Source organism: Amblyraja radiata, chromosome 27, assembly GCF_010909765.2.
Source record: "Amblyraja radiata isolate CabotCenter1 chromosome 27, sAmbRad1.1.pri, whole genome shotgun sequence".
NCBI classification, from domain to species: Eukaryota; Metazoa; Chordata; class Chondrichthyes; order Rajiformes; family Rajidae; genus Amblyraja; species Amblyraja radiata.
In genome coordinates, this window is record NC_045982.1 from 12,524,912 (window position 1) to 12,547,645 (window position 22,734).

Here is a 22,734-nt window from a genome sequence, read left to right on the forward strand (position 1 = left end):
ATTGAGGATGTGGTACAGGAGCCTGAGAACCAGTACCTCCAAGTTCAAGAACAGCATTTTCCTATCAGCTTCTGTACCACACTGCACATCCCTGCCTCAGCAATGAGCTACCAGGAAATTTGTACAAGGTCACACAACATACTTTGGTTTGCACTATTATGTTCTGGTTTACCTAGTATAAGTGATAATTTATCATACCTTTATCGGTTGATTTGGTGCATTTAATGTGCTCATAAAGCTTAAAAATAAAAAATAAATCACTGTTCCATTCCAGGTGCAAATAAAATATTCTTGATGCTAGAGGGCAGTGGATGCTCCAACACTAAATATATTTAAAGTTGAGACAGGCAGACATTTTGCTATAAACAAGACGTATGGGGATCAAACAACAAAGCTTTGAGATTAAAGATCACATCAGCCTGGATCAGGCTTGAGTAGTACGGCCTTTTCCTGCAAGTGTTCATAATCTTCTTAGTGATACTGAGAGGTTCCCATATTATTATAACCATAAATTCAAGGCCAAAATGATGATCCTTGAAAGTTATTTCACTTGTGTTAATGCAACTAATATTATAAGATTAACAAGGACCAGAAATAGACAGGCCTTTGCTTATTTTCCATATAAAAGTTCAGTCTCATTTTTATAGGCTTTGTGCATGTTCTCAAAACAAAGAAACTCAAAGTAATGCACCTACAAGAATGTTGCTGCAACTACACAATACAACTATTAGATCTTCTTTACTACGTTAAAAGGCACCATGTATTTGAGTCGAGCACATCCTCCATCACGTTTTGTGGCAGTGGCAATGTGCTAAATGAGATAAACCGAGAAAAATCTGGATGTTCAAAACTGGACTGTTGCAAGATCACTGTACCTGGCCATAATCTGTAACCTGATGATTTACATTCATGCCAAAAGAAACCTGAATAAATGAGCACTGATAGGAGTGCCAAGGGACCATGGATTGCCAATCGTTCAACACAGGATTACATGAACAGCAAAAATGCATGTAATTATGCTGCATGAATGATGTAGATCCAACACGAAGGAGATCAGATTAAACCTCTGAAAGTCTTGTCAATGGTGAATGATAACTAATAATTAGTTAACAGGGGCGAGGGTGGGTTGAGGTCCCAAGAGCATCCCCATTCTCAATTATGGCAAGAGTAAACATTGGAATCATTAGAAATCTTGCTCTTCAAACTGAAGTACGGTGGATGATCAATTTTCCTGAAATCTGTACCATCACGACGGCAAGTCAGCCAATTCAATTCATTCTACAACAACAAATAAGCAAGTACCCTCGCCTCTCCACTGCCCACCAGCGAGCTGGAGCCATCGCCTCACCTCAGTTCCAGGCTCAGTACCAGACCCACAGCCTCCACGATGCAGACTCCAACATCACGTGGCCTGACTCTGCTGGGTACTACTGCTCCTCTCCCTCGTACAGGGAACCTCAGTCGTGATGGGTCTTCCCCTTCCACCTCTTTGAACCAGGTTACCCCACCTATACAATAGTCCTCACGCCCCCCCTCCTATCTGAACACCCACCATCCACCCCACCAGATCTCGTCTCAGCCTTTGTCCACTCCCCGGCCCTCCGCTGACACCACCCCCACCCTTGTCGTGTCTTCACCATCCCCCCTGACCTCCCCCTTTGATACGGAACCGTCTGTCCTCAGCAGAGGCCTCACCTTTGTTCCCCTCCGCCCCCACCTCAACGAGTTCCGGGTCCGCCACGATGTAGAGCTTTTCTATGGGAAGGAGTCTTCACCACCCAGTGATGACCCTTTCTCCAGCCTCCACCAGTCCCCCTCCTCTTGGTCTCCCCAGAACAGCCTTCTACCCTCTCTAGACCTATTTATTTCTAACTGCCGGCGTGACATCAACCGTCTCAACTTTTCCACTCCCCTAACCTACTCTAAACTCACCCCCTCTGAACGTACAGCCCTCCGCTCACTCTGCAGCAACCCTGACATTATAATCAAACACGACGACAAGTGAAGTGCCGTGGTAGTCTAGCACGCTGACCTCTACCGGGCTGAGGCCAGGCGACAACTCTCAGACACCTCCGCCTACTTATCGTTGAACCATGATCCCACAGATGAGCACCAGGCCTTAATCTCAAACACCATTACTGATTTCATCACTTCTGGCTGTCTTCCTTCTACAGCCTCCAACCTTATCGTTTTCCAGCCCCGCACAGCCCGTTTTTACCTTCTCCCCAAAATCCACAAACACAACTTCCCTGGCAGACCCATTGTTTTTGCCTGCTCCTGGGTGATCTAGGAGCAGGCAGGTCCTCACCCTTAACTGCTCCTTTAACTCCTCCCACTTCCTCCGAGTCCAAGGCATAGCTATGGGCACCCGCAGACTCCAACAACTATCTCGGCTACACTTCTTCCCACCCTGCTTCCTGCAAAGACTTTATTCCCTACTTCCAATTCCTCCGTCTACGCCGCATCTACACCCAAGATGGTGTTCCACACTAGAACATCCAAGATGTCCTCATTCTTTAGGGAACGAGGGTTCCCCTCTCCCATCATAGACTAGCCCCACACTCTTGTCACCTCAGTACCCTGCAGCTCTGCCCTTGTCCCCCCTCCCCCAAGTCACAACAGAGACAGAGTCCCCCTAGTCCTTACCTTCCACACCATCAGCCATCGCATACAACATATAATCCTCCGAAATGTCTACCACCATCAATGGGAACCCACCACTAGCGGCATTTTCTCATCTCCACCCCTTTCCGCCTTCCGCAGAGACTTTCCTCCGCAACTCCCTGGTTATCTCATCCCTACCGATCCAAACCACCCCCTCCCCAGGTACCTTCCCCTGCAACCGCAGAAGATGCAACACCTGTCACTATATCTCCTTCCTCGACTCTGTCCAGTGACCCAGACAGTCCTTTCAAGTTAGGCAGAGGTTTACTTGCACTGCCTCCAACCTCATCTATTGTATCCATTGTTCAAGATGTGGACTCTTATACATCGGCGAGACCAAACGCAGACTGGGCGATTGTTTCACGGGAACACCTTCGCTCAGCAAATGTGAACCAACCTTATCTCCCGGTTGCTGGATACTTTAATTCTACTTTCCATTCCTACACAGACCTTTCTGTCCTCGGTCTCCTCCATTGTCAGAGTGAGGCTAAACGCAAATTGGAGGGACAGCATCTCATATTTTGCTTGGGCATCTTACAGCCCAGTGGTATGAATATTGATTTCTGACTTTAGGTAGCCCCGGAATTCTCTCTATCCCTCCCCCACCCAAGTTGCATTAGCTTCTCATTTTCACCCTACATACAGCTTACAGCCCGTTTCCTTTATCATCGTTACGCAAGATGGCAGCCTCGTCAACAGTTTTTGTCGTTTTTTGTTATTTTTAGTGAGTTTTAAAAGTTTGTGTTAATGCTCCCTGGTTTGTTTTACATGGGGGGGGTGGGAGAGGGATTCTGGGGAAACTTTTTTTTTTCAATCTCTTACCTTGCCGGAGATGCGATTGTTTTCCGGATCGTACCTCTGGTCCCTCTGCGAACTAACATCATGGAGCTGGAGGCCTTGCTCGGGACTGACTTTGAGTCCCACTGCGGGCCCGTGGACTTACCATCGGAGCCGATCCCTTGCCTGCGGATTTTAACATTGCGGAGTTCGCAGTCTCGGGTAGAGACTGTCGGGAACGTCCAACGACGCAGAAGTTTCTACTAGCCCCGACCCGGGGTCCAATCGTCCGGCGCGGGGAGCTGACAATCTCCCCCCCCCCCCCCCGATTCAGATAGCCCTTGTTTTCTCTCTCCTTCCCCTTCCTAGTTATCCCACTAGTCTTACTATCTCCGCCTACATTATCTTTGTCCCGCCCCCTCCCCTGACATCAGTCTGAAGAAGGGTCTCAACCCGAAACGTCGCCCATTCCTTCTGTCCATAGATGCTGCCTCACCTGCTGAGTTACTCCAGCATTTTGCGTCTACCCCCCACCCCCCCCACCCGATGCAGGAGCTTGATCACCCCAATGCAGAGGGGCCGACCGTCAGTTACGGGAGCCAAGATCACCCCGTCAACGGGAAGCTCGAGGCCCCTGACCGCGGGAGAACAAAGGGAAGAGATTGAACTTTTTTTATCACCTTCCATCACAATGTGGAGAAGTCACTGTGGTGGATGTTTATGTCAAAATGTATTGTGTGTCTTGTAGCTTTTTATTGGTATGACTATGGCAAATCAAATTCATCGTATGTTGCAAAACATACTTGGCTAATAAAGTATGATTATGATGATCTCTCATTTATTGTTCTTGATCTCTCCACATCACCGTCTATATCTCTCCTTTCCCTTATCCCTAACCAGTCTGAAGAAGGGCCTCTACCTGAAACGTCACCCATTCCTTCTCTCCAATGATGCTGCCTGTTCTGCTGAGTTACTCCAGCTTTTGGTGTCTATCTTCGGTTTAAACCAGCATCTGCAATTCCTTCTTACACAAATAGATAAATACATTGGATACAGCAGACCAACATTAGCGTTCGAGAATGTACCACGTCTATGACCAGGTTGTATTAGTACAGTAAGATTACCATCAAGACAACAAGAGAAAAATGCTTGGGTTTGTTCAGTTCATAACAAGTAGGATCAATCCAAATTCAATACTAATTGTCCAAATCTAATCACCCAATTAGATGTTCTCAATCATCAGCAAGGTGCCATCAGAACATTGGGAGTCACTACTTTCAATTTGTTCAACTTGTTCAATTTAGATTTTGCCAGGTCCAATTCACTCCAGACCTTATTACAACCATGGTCCAAATGTGAATTCTCTTGAATTCTAGAGAATGGGAACAACTAGGTGACCATCTTTGATGGCAGGTAACATTTGACAAAGTGTGGCATTGCAGAGCCCGAGCAAAACAAATGTCAATCAACATTATCAGGAAAACAGTTCAATGGTTGGAATCATGTCTTTAAAAAGAAAAAAAGATTGCTGGAAATTAATCATCCCTGCCCCAGGACATTGCTGCAGATGTTTCTCAGAGCAACGCCCTGGCCCAAACCATATTCAGCTACTTTACCAATAACTTTCTATCATATGATCAGAGGTGGGGATGTTTGCTGATGATTGCGCAACCCCTCAAAGACTAGTCCATGCATGCATCCAGCACACCAGACCAAGAACGCAATCTGGCAAAGGCTTATCAATGGAAAGTAATATTTGCTCCATGAAAGTGCCAGCAAGAGTATCTCAAGAAGAGAGTCAAACTACCTCCTCTTCACACACAATGCCACTATCATTGTTGACATCAGGGTTTGTTTCAAGTCGTTCCATCATCTTGACTTGGAAATAAATGATCATCTCTTCATTTCATGATCTAAATGCTTGACCTCTCTATTATTTGTGGGGGTATTTCCATCAGTGGGACTATTGCAGCCAAGAAGGTGGTTCTCCATCACCACCTCAATGTTGGCATTACTAATATACTGGTATCCTGAAAAATGAAGAACACTGAACAGAAGAACATTTTCAGAAATGACAATGTGGTCATTTCCTAGTTATCAGCCATATTCTTCATTGTATTATACATTGTAAATGAAAACCAGAGGGTTTTAAAAAAAATTATCCTGAGAAATGCATCAAGAACAGAAAATTCTTAGCCAAGAATTATTCCCAAGGATTATTTTCATTTACTAAGATCCTAAATGAGGCCTTTTATAGAGTGTTGTACATACACGTGGGTGCGCACATACACGAGGAATATTGAAGCTAAACCTTGCCTTTTACATAAAGGTGATCCTTCTTTCTCATTGGCAGGATTGCACTAGGGTAAAAGCAACTCTCAAGCATACACATTGTAATAAAATGCTCAAATCCATCATAAGCAACCTGTAACTGGCAGGCAAGATTTCAAGTCCAATTATATTGACACCCAAATCTTGAATGATACGTCAGTATGGTGACTCACTCACATCCAATTTCATCAGGAAAACTAATGTCTGGGTTGCCTCAAAGAAACGTTGAAGTGCGAGATCCCTGTTGCTATTAAAACCATCAGGTTGCAGCTCACCTACACCAGACACTATTTAAGCTGATTTTTGGGAATCCGATCTGGAGCTCTAATTGAACAGAGTAAAAAAAAATTTAAATACTGATTTTTCACATTAAATAATGTAATCGCCTTTGCTCCTTAGCATACACAGCTAGATTAAAATCAGTAGGAAAGAACTGCAGATGTTGGTTTAAATCGAAGGTAGACAAAATGCTGGAGTGACTCAGTGGGACAGGCTGCATCTCTGGAGACAAGGAATGGGTGACGTTTCGGGTCGAGACCCTTCTTCTTCAAACTGATGTCAGGGAAGTGGGCGGGAGAGAGAGATAGAATATGGTCGGAGACAGTAAGACTGGTGGGAGAACTGGGATGGGGAGGGAATGGAGAGGGGGAAAGCAAGGGCTACTTGAAAGGCTGCCCGCTGAGATGCAAGCTACCCAAGCGAAATATGAGGTGCGGTTCCTCCAATTTGCTCTGGGCCTCACTCTGACAATGGAGGAGGCCCAGGCCAGAACGGTCAGATATAGAATGGGAGGGGGAGTTAAAGTGCTGAGCAACCGGGAGATCAGGTAGGTTAAGGCGGACTGAGCAGAGGTGTTCAACGAAATGATCGCTGAGCCTGCGCTTTGTCTTCCCGATATGCAGGAGTTGATACCTGGAACAGCGGATATAGTAGATGAGGTTGGAGGAGCTGCAGGTGAACCTCTGCCTCGTGAAAAGACTGGCGGGGGTCCTTGGATGGAGTAGCGGGGGGAGGTAAAGAGGCAGGTGTTGCATTTCCTGCGGTTGCTGGGGAAAGTACCTCGGGAGGGGGTGGTTTGGGTGGGAAGGGACGAGTTGACCAGGGAGTTGCGGAGGGAACGGTCTCTGCGGAAAGCAGAGACGGGTGGAGATGGGAAGATGTCGCCAGTAGTGGGGATCCTGTTGTAGGTGGCGTAAATGTTGGGAGGATTATATGCTGTATACGATGGCTGATGGGGTGGAAGGTGAGAACAAAGGGGACTCTGCCCTTGTTACGAATGGGGGAGGGGGAGCAAGAGTGGAGCTGCGTGATATCAAGGAAGCCCTAGTGAGAGCCTCATCTATAATGGAAGAGGGGAACACCTGTTCTCAAAAGAATGAGGACATCTCCGATGACCTGGTATGGAAAACCTCATCCTGGGCGCAGATGGAAGAATTGGGAGTAAGGGGATAGAGTCTTTAGAGGAAGCAGGGTGGGAAGAAATGTAGTCTAGATAGCTAAGATTAAAATCAGATTGTTCTGACAAAAATTAGCCAAAGTACCTCAACAAAATGCAGACTAGATAGTTTGCAACACTATTCTACGATAAAGTACTGCAGCCATGTCATTAATAAGAGAATGGAAAGCTTTTTTCTTATTATAACAAATTGAAGCAAAACTGTTGAGTATGGTGAGGAACATGCAGAGCTAAAGTTTGAGGCTGACAGTATCCATGTAAATATAGCAGTTCTACAACAGGAGCATGAAAAGATAATTGCAGAGAAGCACTTTGCAAATTGTGCCTACTACAATGAATGCATGTGCAACAGATTGTTCAGCCAAGGTATTCACTGTTTTATTAAACACTGTTTGTTGGAAATGTCTAATATTAACAGTCAATAGGAATCAACGAATACCTCTTCTGCTTATTGGTGAAACCTTGTCCTTGTAGAATATGCCCTCAAGAAATTTCTCAAACACTATTTTGACCCAATACATTTTATCCTTGACACATGACGCTTCAGTAATGTATTGTTAGCAACAATAGAAGGTGGTACAAAAGACTTGAGATGAATGTTGTCAGAAAATTAGGAGCAAGAAGATAGGTTAAGGAAAATCTTGCCATAGGAAAAAACAGATGCACAGAAAGGTTTAGGAAGAGAATGTCAGGTTTAGGTGAAAGGAGCAAAGTTTAAAGATGTGTGGGGCAAGTTTTTTTTTTTACAGAGGGTGGCAAGTGTCTAAAAAGTGTTGCCAGGGACGACGGTGGAGGCAGGCATGATAGTGGCGTTTACAAGACTTTTAGAGAGGCAGATGGATACGCAGGGAAAGGAGGGATATGGATCATGTACAGGCAGATTCGTTTATCTAAGCATCATGTTTGGCACAGACATCGTGTGCCTTGGGCCTGTTCCTGTGCTGTACTTTTCCATGTTCTATCTTCTAGATAAGGAACAATTGAAGTTTGGGATGAAATCAATTTTAGGAGACTAGAACGCCATAAAAATACTCGTCTACATAAAGGGTAACAAAAGGTATTCGTGAGAGTTTCAAAACATTACTGCTGGATCCAAATCCTGGGATTCCTTACGAAAAGCACTGTGGTAGTAAATGAACAGAAGCAGTTGAAGACAGTGGTTCCCCAACATTTTATTTTGCTCTCCAGGGCAATTATCTACAATGAATATTTGTCTCGCCAGCAACACTCGTATCCCATATTTGCCTCAAAGAAATAAGTTGAAGCAGGGGTAGAATCGGGCAAATTTTAGGTGATGTAACAAGACTATCCTAGTGAAGTAAATATCTGAAGCTGATCTTGGCATGGTAGCAAAGCTGTTAACAGTCCGATTCATCCTTGAGCAGGCAGTGAAAGGAACGGAGTTGGATTCGTGAATAGAGTTTGTGCAAGCAACTGAAGACAAAGACTTTAGTCTCCCCAATACATTAATTTGTTCATAGATGTATTGGACAAATGGTCTGGCAATTTAGAGAGAATAGCTTAGGGAAGTGCTAATGTGACAGAGCTTTATGTGTAAACATGTATGGAAACTAATATCCAGTTTTCATATGGAAAACTAGCATGCAGATGGAACCAAAGATAGATTTCCTGGGATAGAAACGGTGATGGATCTGTTTCTGGAAGAGAAGTCATCGATAATACTCTTACTACTTGTTGGACTGACAAGAATGGAACGAGGCAAGCATGTCCTTTTGTTTTGGACAGCAGCAGAAGAGTGTTGGAAGAAAAGTGTGTGATGAACAATGCACATCACAAGACTGGACAGGTTTATGAAGTGAGCAAGAGAGTATTATCACAGTTACATCAAAACTATAAATGACATACAATAAGAGTTTATCAAAAGTGTACCAGGGACCAAATCACAATTTCAGACAGAATTTGGGACAGACAAGCACGAATTAAGGAGGCAACAGCACATTCAGATGGAAGATGGAAGAGGGATGGAGAAGTGAAAATATTCAGATTTCAAGGTGCAAATGTCTGAGAAATGGACGGGGAAAATAAATCCCAAACAGGATATTTATAAACTTTGGCTAACCTGGACATCAGAAAGGAAAAATTTGTGGTTAGTTCTGTGGTTATAGAACAAAATTTAGTCTCATGGACATGTTCACTATGAAAGAAGATCAGAATAGATTAAACACTTGAGAAAATTACAGATCCCAGGTAATGAGAATGTTTGGGCCAGTGCTCTACGGGGAAGAAATGATGCAAAAAACATCCAGGCTTCTTTGTCAATATGAATGCTGTAAGTTTCATATATATGTTGCTGAAGGTAAAATATGAGAAAAAGGGAGAGAAGTTCAAACAAATTGTTAATGATTACACATCACTTTTCACATCTCAAGTATACAACATTTGTCTGCACAGGCAGTGAGTGTTACACATGAACACATTCAACAAATATGTTCGACAGGATAAGGTTACACTAGTGTTCAAATATGTTAGTATTGCATTTCCAAAATCTCTCAACTTCCAAACCTTGCACTTCACTCCTGACATTGAACACAATAAAACAGAATGAAGAAATATTGGTTCTGAAAATCAATGGTAAAAGAAACTTGCTTTTCAAATTGGTGTTGAATTTTTACATTCCATATGTGTCTTTATACAATACTGGAGAGATTTTGAGGAACAAGATTATTCAGTTTTTTACACCAATACACTGTTCTTAACAAAAATCTACCCATCATGTGAAACCAAAGATAAAAACTTTTTTCATAGTAGACAAATTTTCATCGTTTTACCACCAATTTGGACACCAAAAATATATTAAAAACTTTGCCACATTTAGTCAGATTATTTAATTCATAAATAAACTTCATATGGCCCCTCATACATATACAGTTTGATAATGATCTAGGGAAATATGTTCATCAATACCAGGAGAAAAATACAGTAACATGTCTGGTATTCCGCCTCGCAAAGATCCCGGAACGGTCGTTGTGCTTGGTGTCCATTGTCACAAAGACCGTAAGATAAACCATGGAGGCTCCAAACCTCTAATGCTTTTCAAAAACCCAACAAGGTATCCTCTGGTAGTAGCGATTTTTGGGCGAGTTAATTTTTTTCTCTCTTATTTTTCAATTTAATATACCAAAAACATTGTGTAGTCGAAAACGCAACAAACGTTTATGATATACTTTCCGACTTTTTAAAATCAATTATAAAAAAATGTTGGACATAAATTGGTCATCAAAACTAAGAAACTGAGCCAATCTTCAATTTGGTAGCACACTGTCACTTGCTTACCCTTCGTAAGGACCAAGTCGCTAACTTCATTCCTTCGTGTCAACTTCCAGAAGCTCCATAACGACCGTTACAGAGACATTTTACTTACTAAAAAATCATCCCAAATCAAACCTTCTGACGAATCAACAGCCATCGATATAGCTCAATTCCATAAGGTAACGTACCGTTTAGATCACATTGGTGAAAATGTTTGGTTTTTGTTAATGTAACGTTCGTTTTCTGGGACACCAAACCTTTAAGTGTCCACCGCAACGTACGTTTGTGTGTATGCTGTGTAACACAAAATGTATTTGTATATTCTGATGCCATTTTCGGAAACTTGCCATCAATATGCTATCTTTTCTTATATTTTTTGTTGATTCTATGTTAGTCATGAACCCAATAAAGTGCTTATCAATTCTTTTGAAGGAATTTGAAATTTGACCCCCTTTGTCACATTATTGTGTGCAGTATTGTAAAAAGACACATGTGAAAAGATGTGACATTTGACTAAACTCTTTATACATTTTACCAATTTATATTAGAAATTTATATAATTTTGCAATTATGCGAAGTGAAGGCTCTTGCAATTGTAACTATTTGGCCTTCAACTTTCCAGGATTCCAGGATAACATTACCAAGAGCAAGTACTTCCCATAAAATGTACTGGCATTGGTTATAGTATTGGTTGATTATTGTCACGTGTACTGAAATACAGTACAAAACAGTTTCGCATGTTATCCAGTCAAAACAATACCATGCAGAAATGAAATTAAGCGATACACACATAGCGATAGTGCAAAGAGAAATATAACCAGAATACAGAGAAAAGACAGCTTAAAAAAGAGAAAAAGTGCATGGGCCACAATGAGGTAGGTCAGAAAAGCAAGACCCATAACTAAAGAGAGGTCTAGTCTGCATCTGATAACAGTGGGAAGAAGCTGTTTCCGAATCTGATGTCAACTTTTTGTATCAATGGGAGAGGAGAAAAGAGGGAATAACTACGAGGTGTAAGCAGTCCTTTGTTAATGTGGTTGGAACAGGACAATTTATTGCTGATATTTATGTCCAGGAACTTGAAGCTCTCAACCATCTCCACCTTAGCCTCATTGATGCAAACTGGGCCACGTACACCATCCCTTTTCCTGACGTTCATGACTAGCTTCTTCGGCCTGTTTCCACTGAAGGGTTCTTGCATTTCATGCGATGGTAAGGACTTTTAAATATAATTGACAATGCAGCAATTTTGAAATATAGAAACATCTGTAATGCAGGAAATACAGGTGCCAATTTGCTCAACATTTAGGAATCTGAAGGAGGAATAAAGATTGGCATTATACTGTGAATGATTCATTAAATCATTTTCAAAATAGAGAAATAGAATCTGTTGAGTCAACCCGAGAGTGTAGATGGGGAGCTGACACCTCCGCAAACATAACTTCCCCAGTAACACCCAAATTCAGCAGCTCAAATCTCACCAGAGGGCTTTGGGTCACCGTAGAGCCTCGGTCTCAGAACTACCATCAGAAATGTGGAAGCAGAGATAAGAAAGCACACACTCTCTGTGGTGCAATCCATTATTACACGGATCCGACTATTGTGCCATGCGAACGCCAGCTCCTGAACTAAAATAGTCTCAGCATGATTCAACAAAATGTACAACACTATCATAGTAAGTGCAATATCATTAAGGGGCTGAGCATTGGGAACCAGCTTTAGGGGATTAAACAGCTTAGTTTATTTTCATTAATCTGCAATTTTCTTGCAAGTTATCATCGTTAAAAGTCAATTCTTAAAAATAAAAGGTAACTGCAGGCCACAACAACCCTATTGTCAAGTACCAATGCATTAATCTGAGCAATGTGGAAGTATTGAAAGGAAAAAGAAATTCTGTTTTCATAAGTATGTGCAATGTAGTATTGTACACAGAAAGGCTAAATCCCACAGGCTGCAGATTGATAGCAACAAGCTTTGAAGAAATAAATGAGGAAATCCTGGCTCATATAGATAAAAGAAAAGCATTATATTTTGGCAACTAAAAAAATTGAAGCAGACTTCAACGACTGATGTTTCAATATGGTGGGACGAACAATTTCAGACTTTGTATCATTCCATAAATCTCGAAAATTAGAACTAAACTAGCTATCGACATTACTAAATTATGACGATATGATCAGATCAACAACATATTCTGAATATTGTTCCTTTAATACAGAAATATTGTAAAAAAACAAAGAAAACGTTTTATACTACACAAAAAGGCTAGGATGACCCAAAGGAGCTTTTTAAAGATAGTTTGTTTGATTAATTGATCAAGGTAAATTATCTAGTCTGTAGATGAATGGTAGATAAAATAAATGGTCAAGGAACGCTGAAGCCCTGTACAAGAAGGGACAGAGCCGGCTGTACTTTTTGAGAAGGCTCCGCTCCTTCAACGTCTGCAGAAAGGTGCTGCGGATGTTCTACCAATCGGTGGTAGCCAGTGCCATCTTCTTCACTGTCATGTGCTGGGGCAGCAGGTCGAAGGCTGCGGACGTCAATAGGATTAACAAACTCATCAGGAAGGTTGAGTTGGATTCATTGGGATGTGGTCTTGGAGGGGTGGATGCTCCTCAAACTGCAGAGCATCTTGGACAATACAGCTCACCCCCTCCATGATACACTGGTCAACCTGGGGAGTACCTTCAACAACAGACAGGTTCCACCAAGATGCCGTACAGAACGACACAGGAGACCCTTCTTCCCTATGGCTATTGAACTGTACAACTCCTCCCCCTTCTGTCATAGGGTAGTCAGGCTCACCCCCCCCCCCCCCCCATCCTACTTGATAGATAAATAAAATTCTATCGTATCGAATCTAAGGTGGGGAAGGGGATAATAAAAAAAGAATCTAGATTATCTCTATAACTAATACCACATATTCTACACTGTTTGCCTTCTGCGGTACCAGACGTACTCGTGTATGGTATGATTTGCCCAGATAAAAGAAAAGTTTTTCACTGCATCTCAGCATACATGGTAAACCAATACCAAATTGTTCCTCCAAAGAGCAAAATGTTGCACACATCTATTTTTCCAGTAGCCATGATTAAGCCTTGATTAACTTTGTCTACCATCTTTCATATCCATAAGTATCCCAAAATCTATCTCACTACGAAATACTTCTAAAGATCATGAACTGTAGAGCATGGTCAATAGTTAGTGTTTTGTGACAACCGAGGAAAGGCAGAAGGGCAAATTGCTCTTTTTTGTTTAGCATTATGAATTCATTTACATCCAATAAACAAGATGAACCATCATAATTTCTCATTCACAAAATTAAATATCAAATACATCTTTCTTTCAGTCACAGCTGTTATGATTCCATAAACAGATATCCCAATTATTTGTAAAACCCTACATTTTTGAAAGCAGGCAATCAGATTTAGCAGCAATACAAATAATGTAGAAACATCCAGCATGTGCTATTTTGGATGGTTTCTATCCAATTACTCACAATTATTATTATTATTTTAATTTTCTCTCTCTCTCTCTCTCTCTCTCTCTCTCTCTCTAAACAGCATCAGTTCCAATTCATAAAATGTCTATTCAGTTCTTTCCTTCCACCCGCACCAAGAACTTTTTAATTGTTCTGATTTTGGCAGATTTTATCTTCTTTAACCCCCCCACCAATCATGTCTACAGTCTCTTACATTTGCAATAAAATACCCTTCTGTTTGCCACTTTTATACTTAGAGTGCATTCTGTTCATTTTTAAAGGAATGTTACTTGATCAAAACATTTATAAAAGGCACTAAAAGTCTTAAATTTGCATGGATAAGCAAATGTCATCTAACGCTTAAGGATTTTAAATCCTTACATTTTGTTTATTTGCAGCAGCATACTCTTTGCAATTTCTAATAGACAATAGGTGCAGGAGTAGGCCACTTGTCTCTTCGACCCAGCACCGCCATTCAATGTGATCATGGCTGATCATCCCCTAATCTTCAAGTTTGAAACAATTGCATTTATCCAATCAGTGGCTGGAGACACAATGAAAACAGACCTTTAAGGTGGAAAAAAATAACGCACTATAACAAATTGGAGGGCTTTAAATTTTACACTTGGATTTTATAATTGATCTGAAATAGACAAAACACATCTTAAAAACCACCTGTAGAACCATCACAGCATCTAATTCAGCAACAAATAAACTAGAGCCAATTGCTCTCACATAAAATAGACCTATTTCTTCAAACTTTGGAATGCTACGAGTCTCCTAAAGTAGTAAATCTGATAAATTACTAATCATATAAATTCTAAATTCAAGATGGGTATTAATATTTAAAATAAAGTTGTTCACAGTGCAGAGCAACTTAAATACCTATGGATCAAAACAAATTTATAAGAATGTAGCCATTTCACTAACAGCTACTTTCATTTTTGAAGAAAACGCATCTATTTCACACAGAAGTATATATACACACGGAAGAATTTTTGTCTGTTTTCAGTCAGCATAGTAGGGGGAAACGGTACTGCTCATTTAATGTTACAATTTTAGAACAAAGCAATTGGCAAACAATTTTGTACCAGCAACACGATAAATTTCAACATCATTGAGAATATCAATTTCTTAATAACTAAATCGAAAATGATTATTAGCTCAAAACTTCCTTTTTCTAAAGGAAAGTAGATACGAAAGAAAAGGGAAGTTTGAGCTAATTATCATTTCCTGATTTAGTCAAGGAAAAATAGATATGAAACCCCTACGGATCGTTTTGCCAGAAAAACAGGCACAAAGTCTCCTGGCAGCATCCACGTTCCAAACACTGGCACCTCGTCGGCTACATCAACTTACGATCCCGTGACAAACAAGATGTACTGAAAACCGTTACTGGTGCTGACGAGTGCTGGATAGACCATCGTCTCATCTCGTCCGCCACGAGAATGAAGATTCCGCCCAAAAGGAAACATCAAAACCAGAACACCATCAAGAAATTCAATGTCGACGTCCTTCAAGACACCGACCATGTACAGACGTTTCAACAAAAACTTCAAGAACAACTGCCTCAACAAATCCCACCATCTGTCGAAAAACAGAAATCTATTGAAGAACGTTATCATCACCTACTGCAAGGAAACAATTGGGTTCAAGTAAAAAAACCCCATCAGGATTGGTTCGACGATAATGACAAACAACTCCAACAACTCATTGATGAAAAGAGAAAAGCTTTCATCACCTTACAAACTGGCCGACAGTCGGCTACCAAAACGAAGTGCTGTCAGGAATGCAAGGCTGCAGTCAAGAAGAGCACCCGAAACCTGAAAAACCAATGGTGGAGAAAGCTCAGGAAATCCAACAACTAGCAGACACCAATGACACTCAAGGCTTTTTCAATGCCACCAAAGTCATTTTTGGTCCATCCACTCACAGTCAAGCCCCTCTCAAAAGCAAAGATGGGTCAACCATCCTGAAGAGCAATGCTGACATGAATTCTAGATGGAGGGAGCACTTTGAAGAACTTCTAAATCAAACCGCCTCATTTGACAGGAATGTGATCAACAACATTCCAAAGCAGCCTGTTGACGACTCCCTAAGCAGAATACCACCACTTGAAGAAGTCAAGGAAGCCATCAAAACCTTGAAAAACAACAATGCAGCTGGACTCGACAAAATACCAGCTGAGGTCTACAAGATTGGAGGTAACCTGCTCCATTACCAACTGCATCAACTTCTCATCAAGATCTAGATAAATGAAGACTTACCAGGTGACTTTAGAGACTCAGCAATCGTTACCATCTACAAAATTAAAGGCGATCGATCTGACTGCGGAAACGATCGTGGAATTTCCCTGTGAGCAACAGCAGGCAAGGTCCTCGCCCACATCATGAACAACCGACTCAAGCCTTTAGCTGAGAAGATCCATCCGGAGACACAAACTGGTTTTAGACTATCACGTGGATCAGCCGACATGATCTTCACAATACTTGAACTACAAGAAAAATGTCGTGAACAACTTCAACCTTTGTACATGGCATTCATCGACCTCACTAAGGCCTTTGACTTGATGTCAAGGGAACTCTTATGAGACATCCTATCCACCTATGGATGTCCTGAATCCTGAGACTCTTCCACGATGACGTGCTTGCCACAGTCATGACCAGCAACAGCAACTATGAGCCGTTTAAAGTCAGATCAGGAGTGAAACGGGGATGACTGATCGCCCCAAAACTGTTCACCATCTTCATTGCGACAACCATCCACATCATCAAGGACAACCTACCCCCAGGAATTGAAATTGTTTACAGAACATATGGCAGACTTTTCAATCTTGCCCGTCTCAAGTCCAAAACTAAGACATCTATGAGCTCCCTCATTGAGTACCAATACGCAGATGACAACTGTGTTGCAGCTCTCTCAGAAAATCATCTGCAACAGACCCTACTGCCTTCAACAGTGCATACACGAAACTTGGGACTTACGATAAACTCCAAGACGACTCAGGTTATCTATCAATCGTTACCAACTGAGACAAATCGGAAAGAACCATCAATTCAACTTGGTGAAACAATCCTAGAAAATGTGAATCATTCTCCGAACATTGCAAGTCACCTCACCTCCAATGTCGACATTGATGACGAGATCCAACATAGTCTTAAATGTGTAGGAACAGCTTTTGGGCGTCTTCGAACAAGTCTTTCAAAATAGTGACATCCGAACAGACACCAAAATGTTAGTGCACAAAGCAGTGGTGATTCCAATGCTCCTGTATGCATCAGAAACCTGGACAACATACTGACGCCATCTGAAAACACTTGAAAGGTTCCATCAATTATGTCTTCGAGGCAGCTTAAATATCAGCTGGGAAGACAGGAGAACCGACGTCAGCGTGCTGAATGAAGCAAAAACATCTAGCATCGAAGCCCTCATCATCAAGAACCAACTAAGATGAGTCGGTCATGTTGTTCGGATGGAAGACGAGCGTCTACCAATGCAAACCTTCTACTCCCAGCTTAAAGAAAGCAAACGTAAAAGAGGTGGACAAAAGAAGAGATTCAAAGACGCCTTAAAAGCCAGGATGAAGAAATGTGAAATTGACATCGACAATTGGGAAACCAATGCCAAGGACAGGAAACTCTAGTGAACCATCATCCAAGAAGGAACAGTGACCTTCGAAGCCAACAGATGCGCAGAATTAGAAGAAAAGAGAAGAAAACGGAAAGAGAGGCAGCAATAACCAAAGCCCGATCTGCCATCTGGAATTACCCGTCCTGAATGCCAAAGAACTTTCAAAGCCAGGATTGGACTCATAAGCCATTAAATATTTCCTATAAATAAATGAACTATTTTAGTCTGAAGAAGGGTTTCGGCCCGAAACGTTGCCCATTTCCTTCGCTCCATAGATGCTGCTGCACCCGCTGAGTTTCTCCAGCATTTTTGTGTACCTTTGAACTATTTTAGTAGTGATAGTCAATCTGAAAATCACTCAAGTGCACACTCTTGCCTTAATTTGATTTTGCTTTTGTGCTTTTTTGCAACATTAATCTGACATTCATCTGTAAATTATATCAACTATTTTTTGAAGTAACAATTAAGCAGAGAATATAAATATGTGCTCAGACAGTATAAAAAAATATTACCTTAATAATGTGTCTGGCTTGCTGAGCTGATTATTGGGTATACAGTTTTCCATTATTTCCTTGTGTACACTCATGCTCTTTCCAGTGCATTTTTGCTTCTTTTCATTCTTCGCAGAAGAGGAAGAAGGAATGCTGCCATTAGACGTGCAGTGACTTCTGGGTGAAGAATTTACTCCCCCCGTGGCGTTCTTGTAATTTTTTGAAGAAGCCGTAAACGAGTCCTCTTTCAAGAGATTCTCTGTGCTTCCTACAAGCTCATTATTCAATCTTTTATTGATATGATTTTCCATGTACTCAATTTCTTGTATTTTTGAGTCTACAGGTTGTAAAATATTATTGTTAATCCCAAGATTGGGTTTTTTGGCTTCTTTGTCCTTATCTTTCCCTTTTTCTTTGTATTCTAGTTCTGGTAAAGCTGTCGTCAATTTTCGACCTGCTGGAATTCCTCCATTGTGTTGAGGGAGTTGTGTAGAATCCATATCCGAGATTCCTTTGGCTATAGCAGCTGAGAAAAGAAAAAAAAGTAAGTGCACCAAAGAAAGTAAAAGCTCACACGACCAGTCTCATTTCAAATAGGTGATATATTGTTTCTTCAACCCTTATTTAGAAAATGATTAAAGAATTACATAAATAAAATATAAAGAGAACCACAACAGCTTTATTCGTTAGATTTTATTGCCATTTCAGTGAGATTTAAAAAAAATGCAATCTAATCTATGTTCGAAAAGGGATTTTTGACACTTGAACAAAATCCCAATTCTACATTTTTAATCCCCCTTATCCTCAGTTCTTTCAAAAGATAATTTCTTTATAAGCAGTTCTTGAATACCCTTTTAACATTGCAAAGCTGCAATCAGATATCCCTCAGTATTCTGTAATAAGGCAAACAGAAGACAAGTTTATGTAATCCACCCTCGTAATTTAATGTGTGAAGTGCTAGTTCAATTCTGATGCACTTCTTGATCCGCTCCCTGGACAGTATACAAATGACGATTAATTATCTACCATGGCTTAGAAATGGGCTTAATATATAGCTTATGTGGGTAATTAACTGCAAATTACTTCAGTCTATTTTAAATTCATTTACAGGGGATGTGGACATTATTAGCAAAATCAATTATGTATCAGTCATTCCCAAACTCTATCCAGAAGTTGGTGGTGAGCAATTCCTTAAAACATATGCTCACCATCCTGCAGAATTGCCACAATCCTAACTGTAAAGGTACTTCAATGGTACTATCAGGTAGAGTGCTGCAGGAATTTGATCCAACAATGATGAGAGTTCAATACATGCCTCACTCAGGATTGATGTCCCTTCAAACAGGAATCTGAAGGTGGCGATACCCACTTGCATCTAATTCTTCTAGGTAATAATAATAATAATGGATGGGATTTATATAGCGCCTTTCTAATACTCAAGGCGCTTTACATCGCATTATTCATTCACTCCTCAGTCACACTCGGTAGTGGTAAGCTACTTCTGTAGCCACAGCTGCCCTGGGGCAGACTGACGGCAGCGTGGCTGCCAATCTGCGCCTCCGACCACCACCAATCACTCACACACATTCACACAGGCAAAGGTGGGTGAAGTGTCTTGCCCAAGGACACAACGACAGTATGCACTCCAAGCGGGATTCGAACCGGCTACCTTCCGGTTGCCAGCCGAACACTTAGCCCATTGTGCCATCTGTCGTATGTGTAGGAGGTGCTATTAAAGAATCATTGGCGCATCACCACAAAAACATCTTGTAGATGGTGCTGACTAATGCCTTTGAATAGTTATGATTAAGGCAGTGTGTGTTTGGAATAATGGTCGGACTAACCGTTAATTGACATGGCTTGACCAGTTTGGTATGAAGCTCGGAGTACAATTGGAGGAGCACTCATCCAGGATTTGAAATTAGTCTCCTGCCTTGTCCCATAAACATGGTGAATAAACATTGGGAAAAATCACTCAACACAGAAGAGTGATTTCCAAGTGTTCAAGAAGGAACTGCAGATGCTGGAAGATCGAAGGTACACAAAAATGCTGGAGAAACTCAGCGGGTGCAGCAGCATCTATGGAGCGAAGGAAATAGGCGACGTTTCGGGCCGAAACCCTTCTTCAGAGTGATTTCCAAAACAGGTTTGTAGCCACAGTATTTTTTAATTATTGGCTTAGTTTGATTATTACCCCAGCTGCCTCTCTTGTTGGAAGCAACATACATCATATAACTATATCAGCCAAGCTGGTACAATGTGTCCAATTTTGGAGAGTTGTGAATAGAACACAACATTGTGCAGCAATCAAAAAACTCCAATGTCTGGTTTTAAGATGGTGGAAAATTCAAGGAGCAAATAACTGAAAATAAATGGGGCCTAAGACGATGCCATAAAGAACTCTTGTGATTTTCTGGAATGTGGATGAATGACCTTCAACATCCATGGCTTTCATTTGAATAGAATAAGATACATTTAGGGATCCCAACTTGAGCAGGTTGGAGTACTGACTGAAAAGCCAGATTCGGTGGGTCAGTGTGACCGATTTTGCAATTAAAGCACAATGCCTGGATTTTCATTTTTGTGGCTTTCAGTCGTGACCAGCCATGTAGGGGGGAAAATCTTGAACGCTTTCCATATGATAAACCTGAAAGGATGATATCCTGGCACAATAAATGAAAATAATTAAAAACAAACCAACTAGCTAGCATATGTGCAAACCAAAAGAGAATCTAAATGTATCACACAATTCATTCATTCTTGTATCAAGATAACTGATAGTAAAATGATAGTTTTCATAATACTTTCATTTTAACTACAGGTTGGTCCAGAGTATATTGCAATTTAGTCAAAAATCACTGCATTATGCTCCTGACAAAGATTGCTCAGACAATACAGATGCAAAACAAGATGCATTTTTGGGACTATTCCTATTATTTTTACATATATAAAATAGGTGCAGGAGTAGGCCATTCAGCCCTTCAAGCCAGTATCACCATTCAATATGATCATGGCTGATAATCCAAAATCAGTACCCCATTCCTGCTTTCTCCCCATATCCCTTGATTCTGTTTGCCCAAAGAGCTATATTTAACTCTCTCTTGAAAACATCCAGTGAATTGGCCCTTGGTTCTGGACTCTCCCAACATCGGGAACATTTTTCCTGCTAATTTACTTCTGTTAATAAATAATATTACCACTAATAAACAACAAAAATCTATTATCTTCATTTTTAATTGAATAGAAAGTTTTGATAGACTAGTTATGCAGCATTCTGAACCACTTATTTCTAATATGCCAAATGACTGATTTAAATTGCTTGGGAGGATCTCTTTCACCGATTTCGATGATAAATAATTACGGAATTATTGTTATGGCCTCATCTCTCTTGTATTAGGTATTGCAGTTCTTTCACAATACTTTCCACTATTTCAGTAAACTGTCTTATTTTATTTGGCGTATCATTGGAAGTGGGATGACACATCTAAACTGCAAACAAAGCCATCAGACTATTTTCTCTTTATCCATTAGTTGTACTGCCCACATCCATTACCTTAATAAATGCTTACCTTCTTCAGCTTCTCGTTCTTGCCTCTGTAACATCTGTTGCTCTGGCGGCAAAGCTTGTTGCAGGAGCTGCATGTAGAATTCATTCTCCTTCTGGACCTCCTTCTGTTTTCTTAATCGCATTTTGTAGCTTACATAACTTTTGAAGCCAAATCCCAGTGTCACCACAGGATAGCCAATGCTTTAATTATGGGATGAGAAAAGAAGAAAAGTCAATCCTCTTAAAAAGGTAAATTCAGAAATCACAATTGCCAGATGGTGAAAAAAAAAATCCACTTATTTCTTTTCACTTATCCATAAAATTGTTCGAATGAATTTTAGATAAAGAAATTTGTGAAGAACATGTCAAATTACTTCTTTTAAAATCTTCCTTAAGGAACTACCTCGGCTATGCATAGAAGCTACTAACAGCAAGTTAGGCAATCTAGGAAATACAGAAGCAGAGTTGAATATTAAATAAATCTAATCTCATATTTTACTCTCTGCACATTGCCATCAACTCACCTCAGATTCCATCACTCGCCTATACACCAGGGCAATTTCCAGAAGCCACTTAACTTACCAACCCCCTCATGTCTAAGAGTTTGGGAGGAAACGTGGGGAAAATGCAAGCCAACCCAGGCTATCACAGCAAGAATGTGCAAACTCTACACAGACAGCACCCAAGGTCAGCACCAGGGATACTGGGCTTGCAAGGCAGGAGCTCTATTAGCTGTGCCACTATTTCAACCTGGCCATTAATTTTAATTCTTGGCAATCTGCTTTTCATGAAAGTAATGAAACATCTTTGAAAATACGAAAACACTACTTATAAATTAAATACTGAACTACTTAAATACTTCATGCCAAAGATAGTCGTAAAAACAAGCAATGTAAAAATCCCTCCAGGACCAAGAAGCTCAATAATTTTATGTTAGTTTTATAATGAATATTACAGATTCAGCCACATTTAGTTTTATGAAATAAAATTTGATTTAAATATTCCACATTTAAAAAAAACTAATACAGGCAATATTCCTATTGCATTAGGGTTCCATCCCAGAGGACTGTCCATTAGCTGATATTTC

General features: G+C 40.8%; 1 protein-coding gene across 2 annotated transcripts in view; it reads right to left on the minus strand.

The window, feature by feature from the left end:
- maco1 (macoilin 1) overlaps positions 1–22,734 on the minus strand; it is an 80,765-nt gene that overhangs the window by 10,342 nt on the left and 47,689 nt on the right. For both annotated transcript variants that reach the window (XM_033045155.1, XM_033045156.1), the window contains 2 exons: positions 21,670–21,848; positions 18,122–18,626 (listed from right to left, as the gene is read on the minus strand). In XM_033045155.1, coding sequence (XP_032901046.1) covers positions 18,122–18,626; positions 21,670–21,848 — 684 coding nt within the window. The remainder of the gene's footprint in view (positions 1–18,121; positions 18,627–21,669; positions 21,849–22,734) is intronic.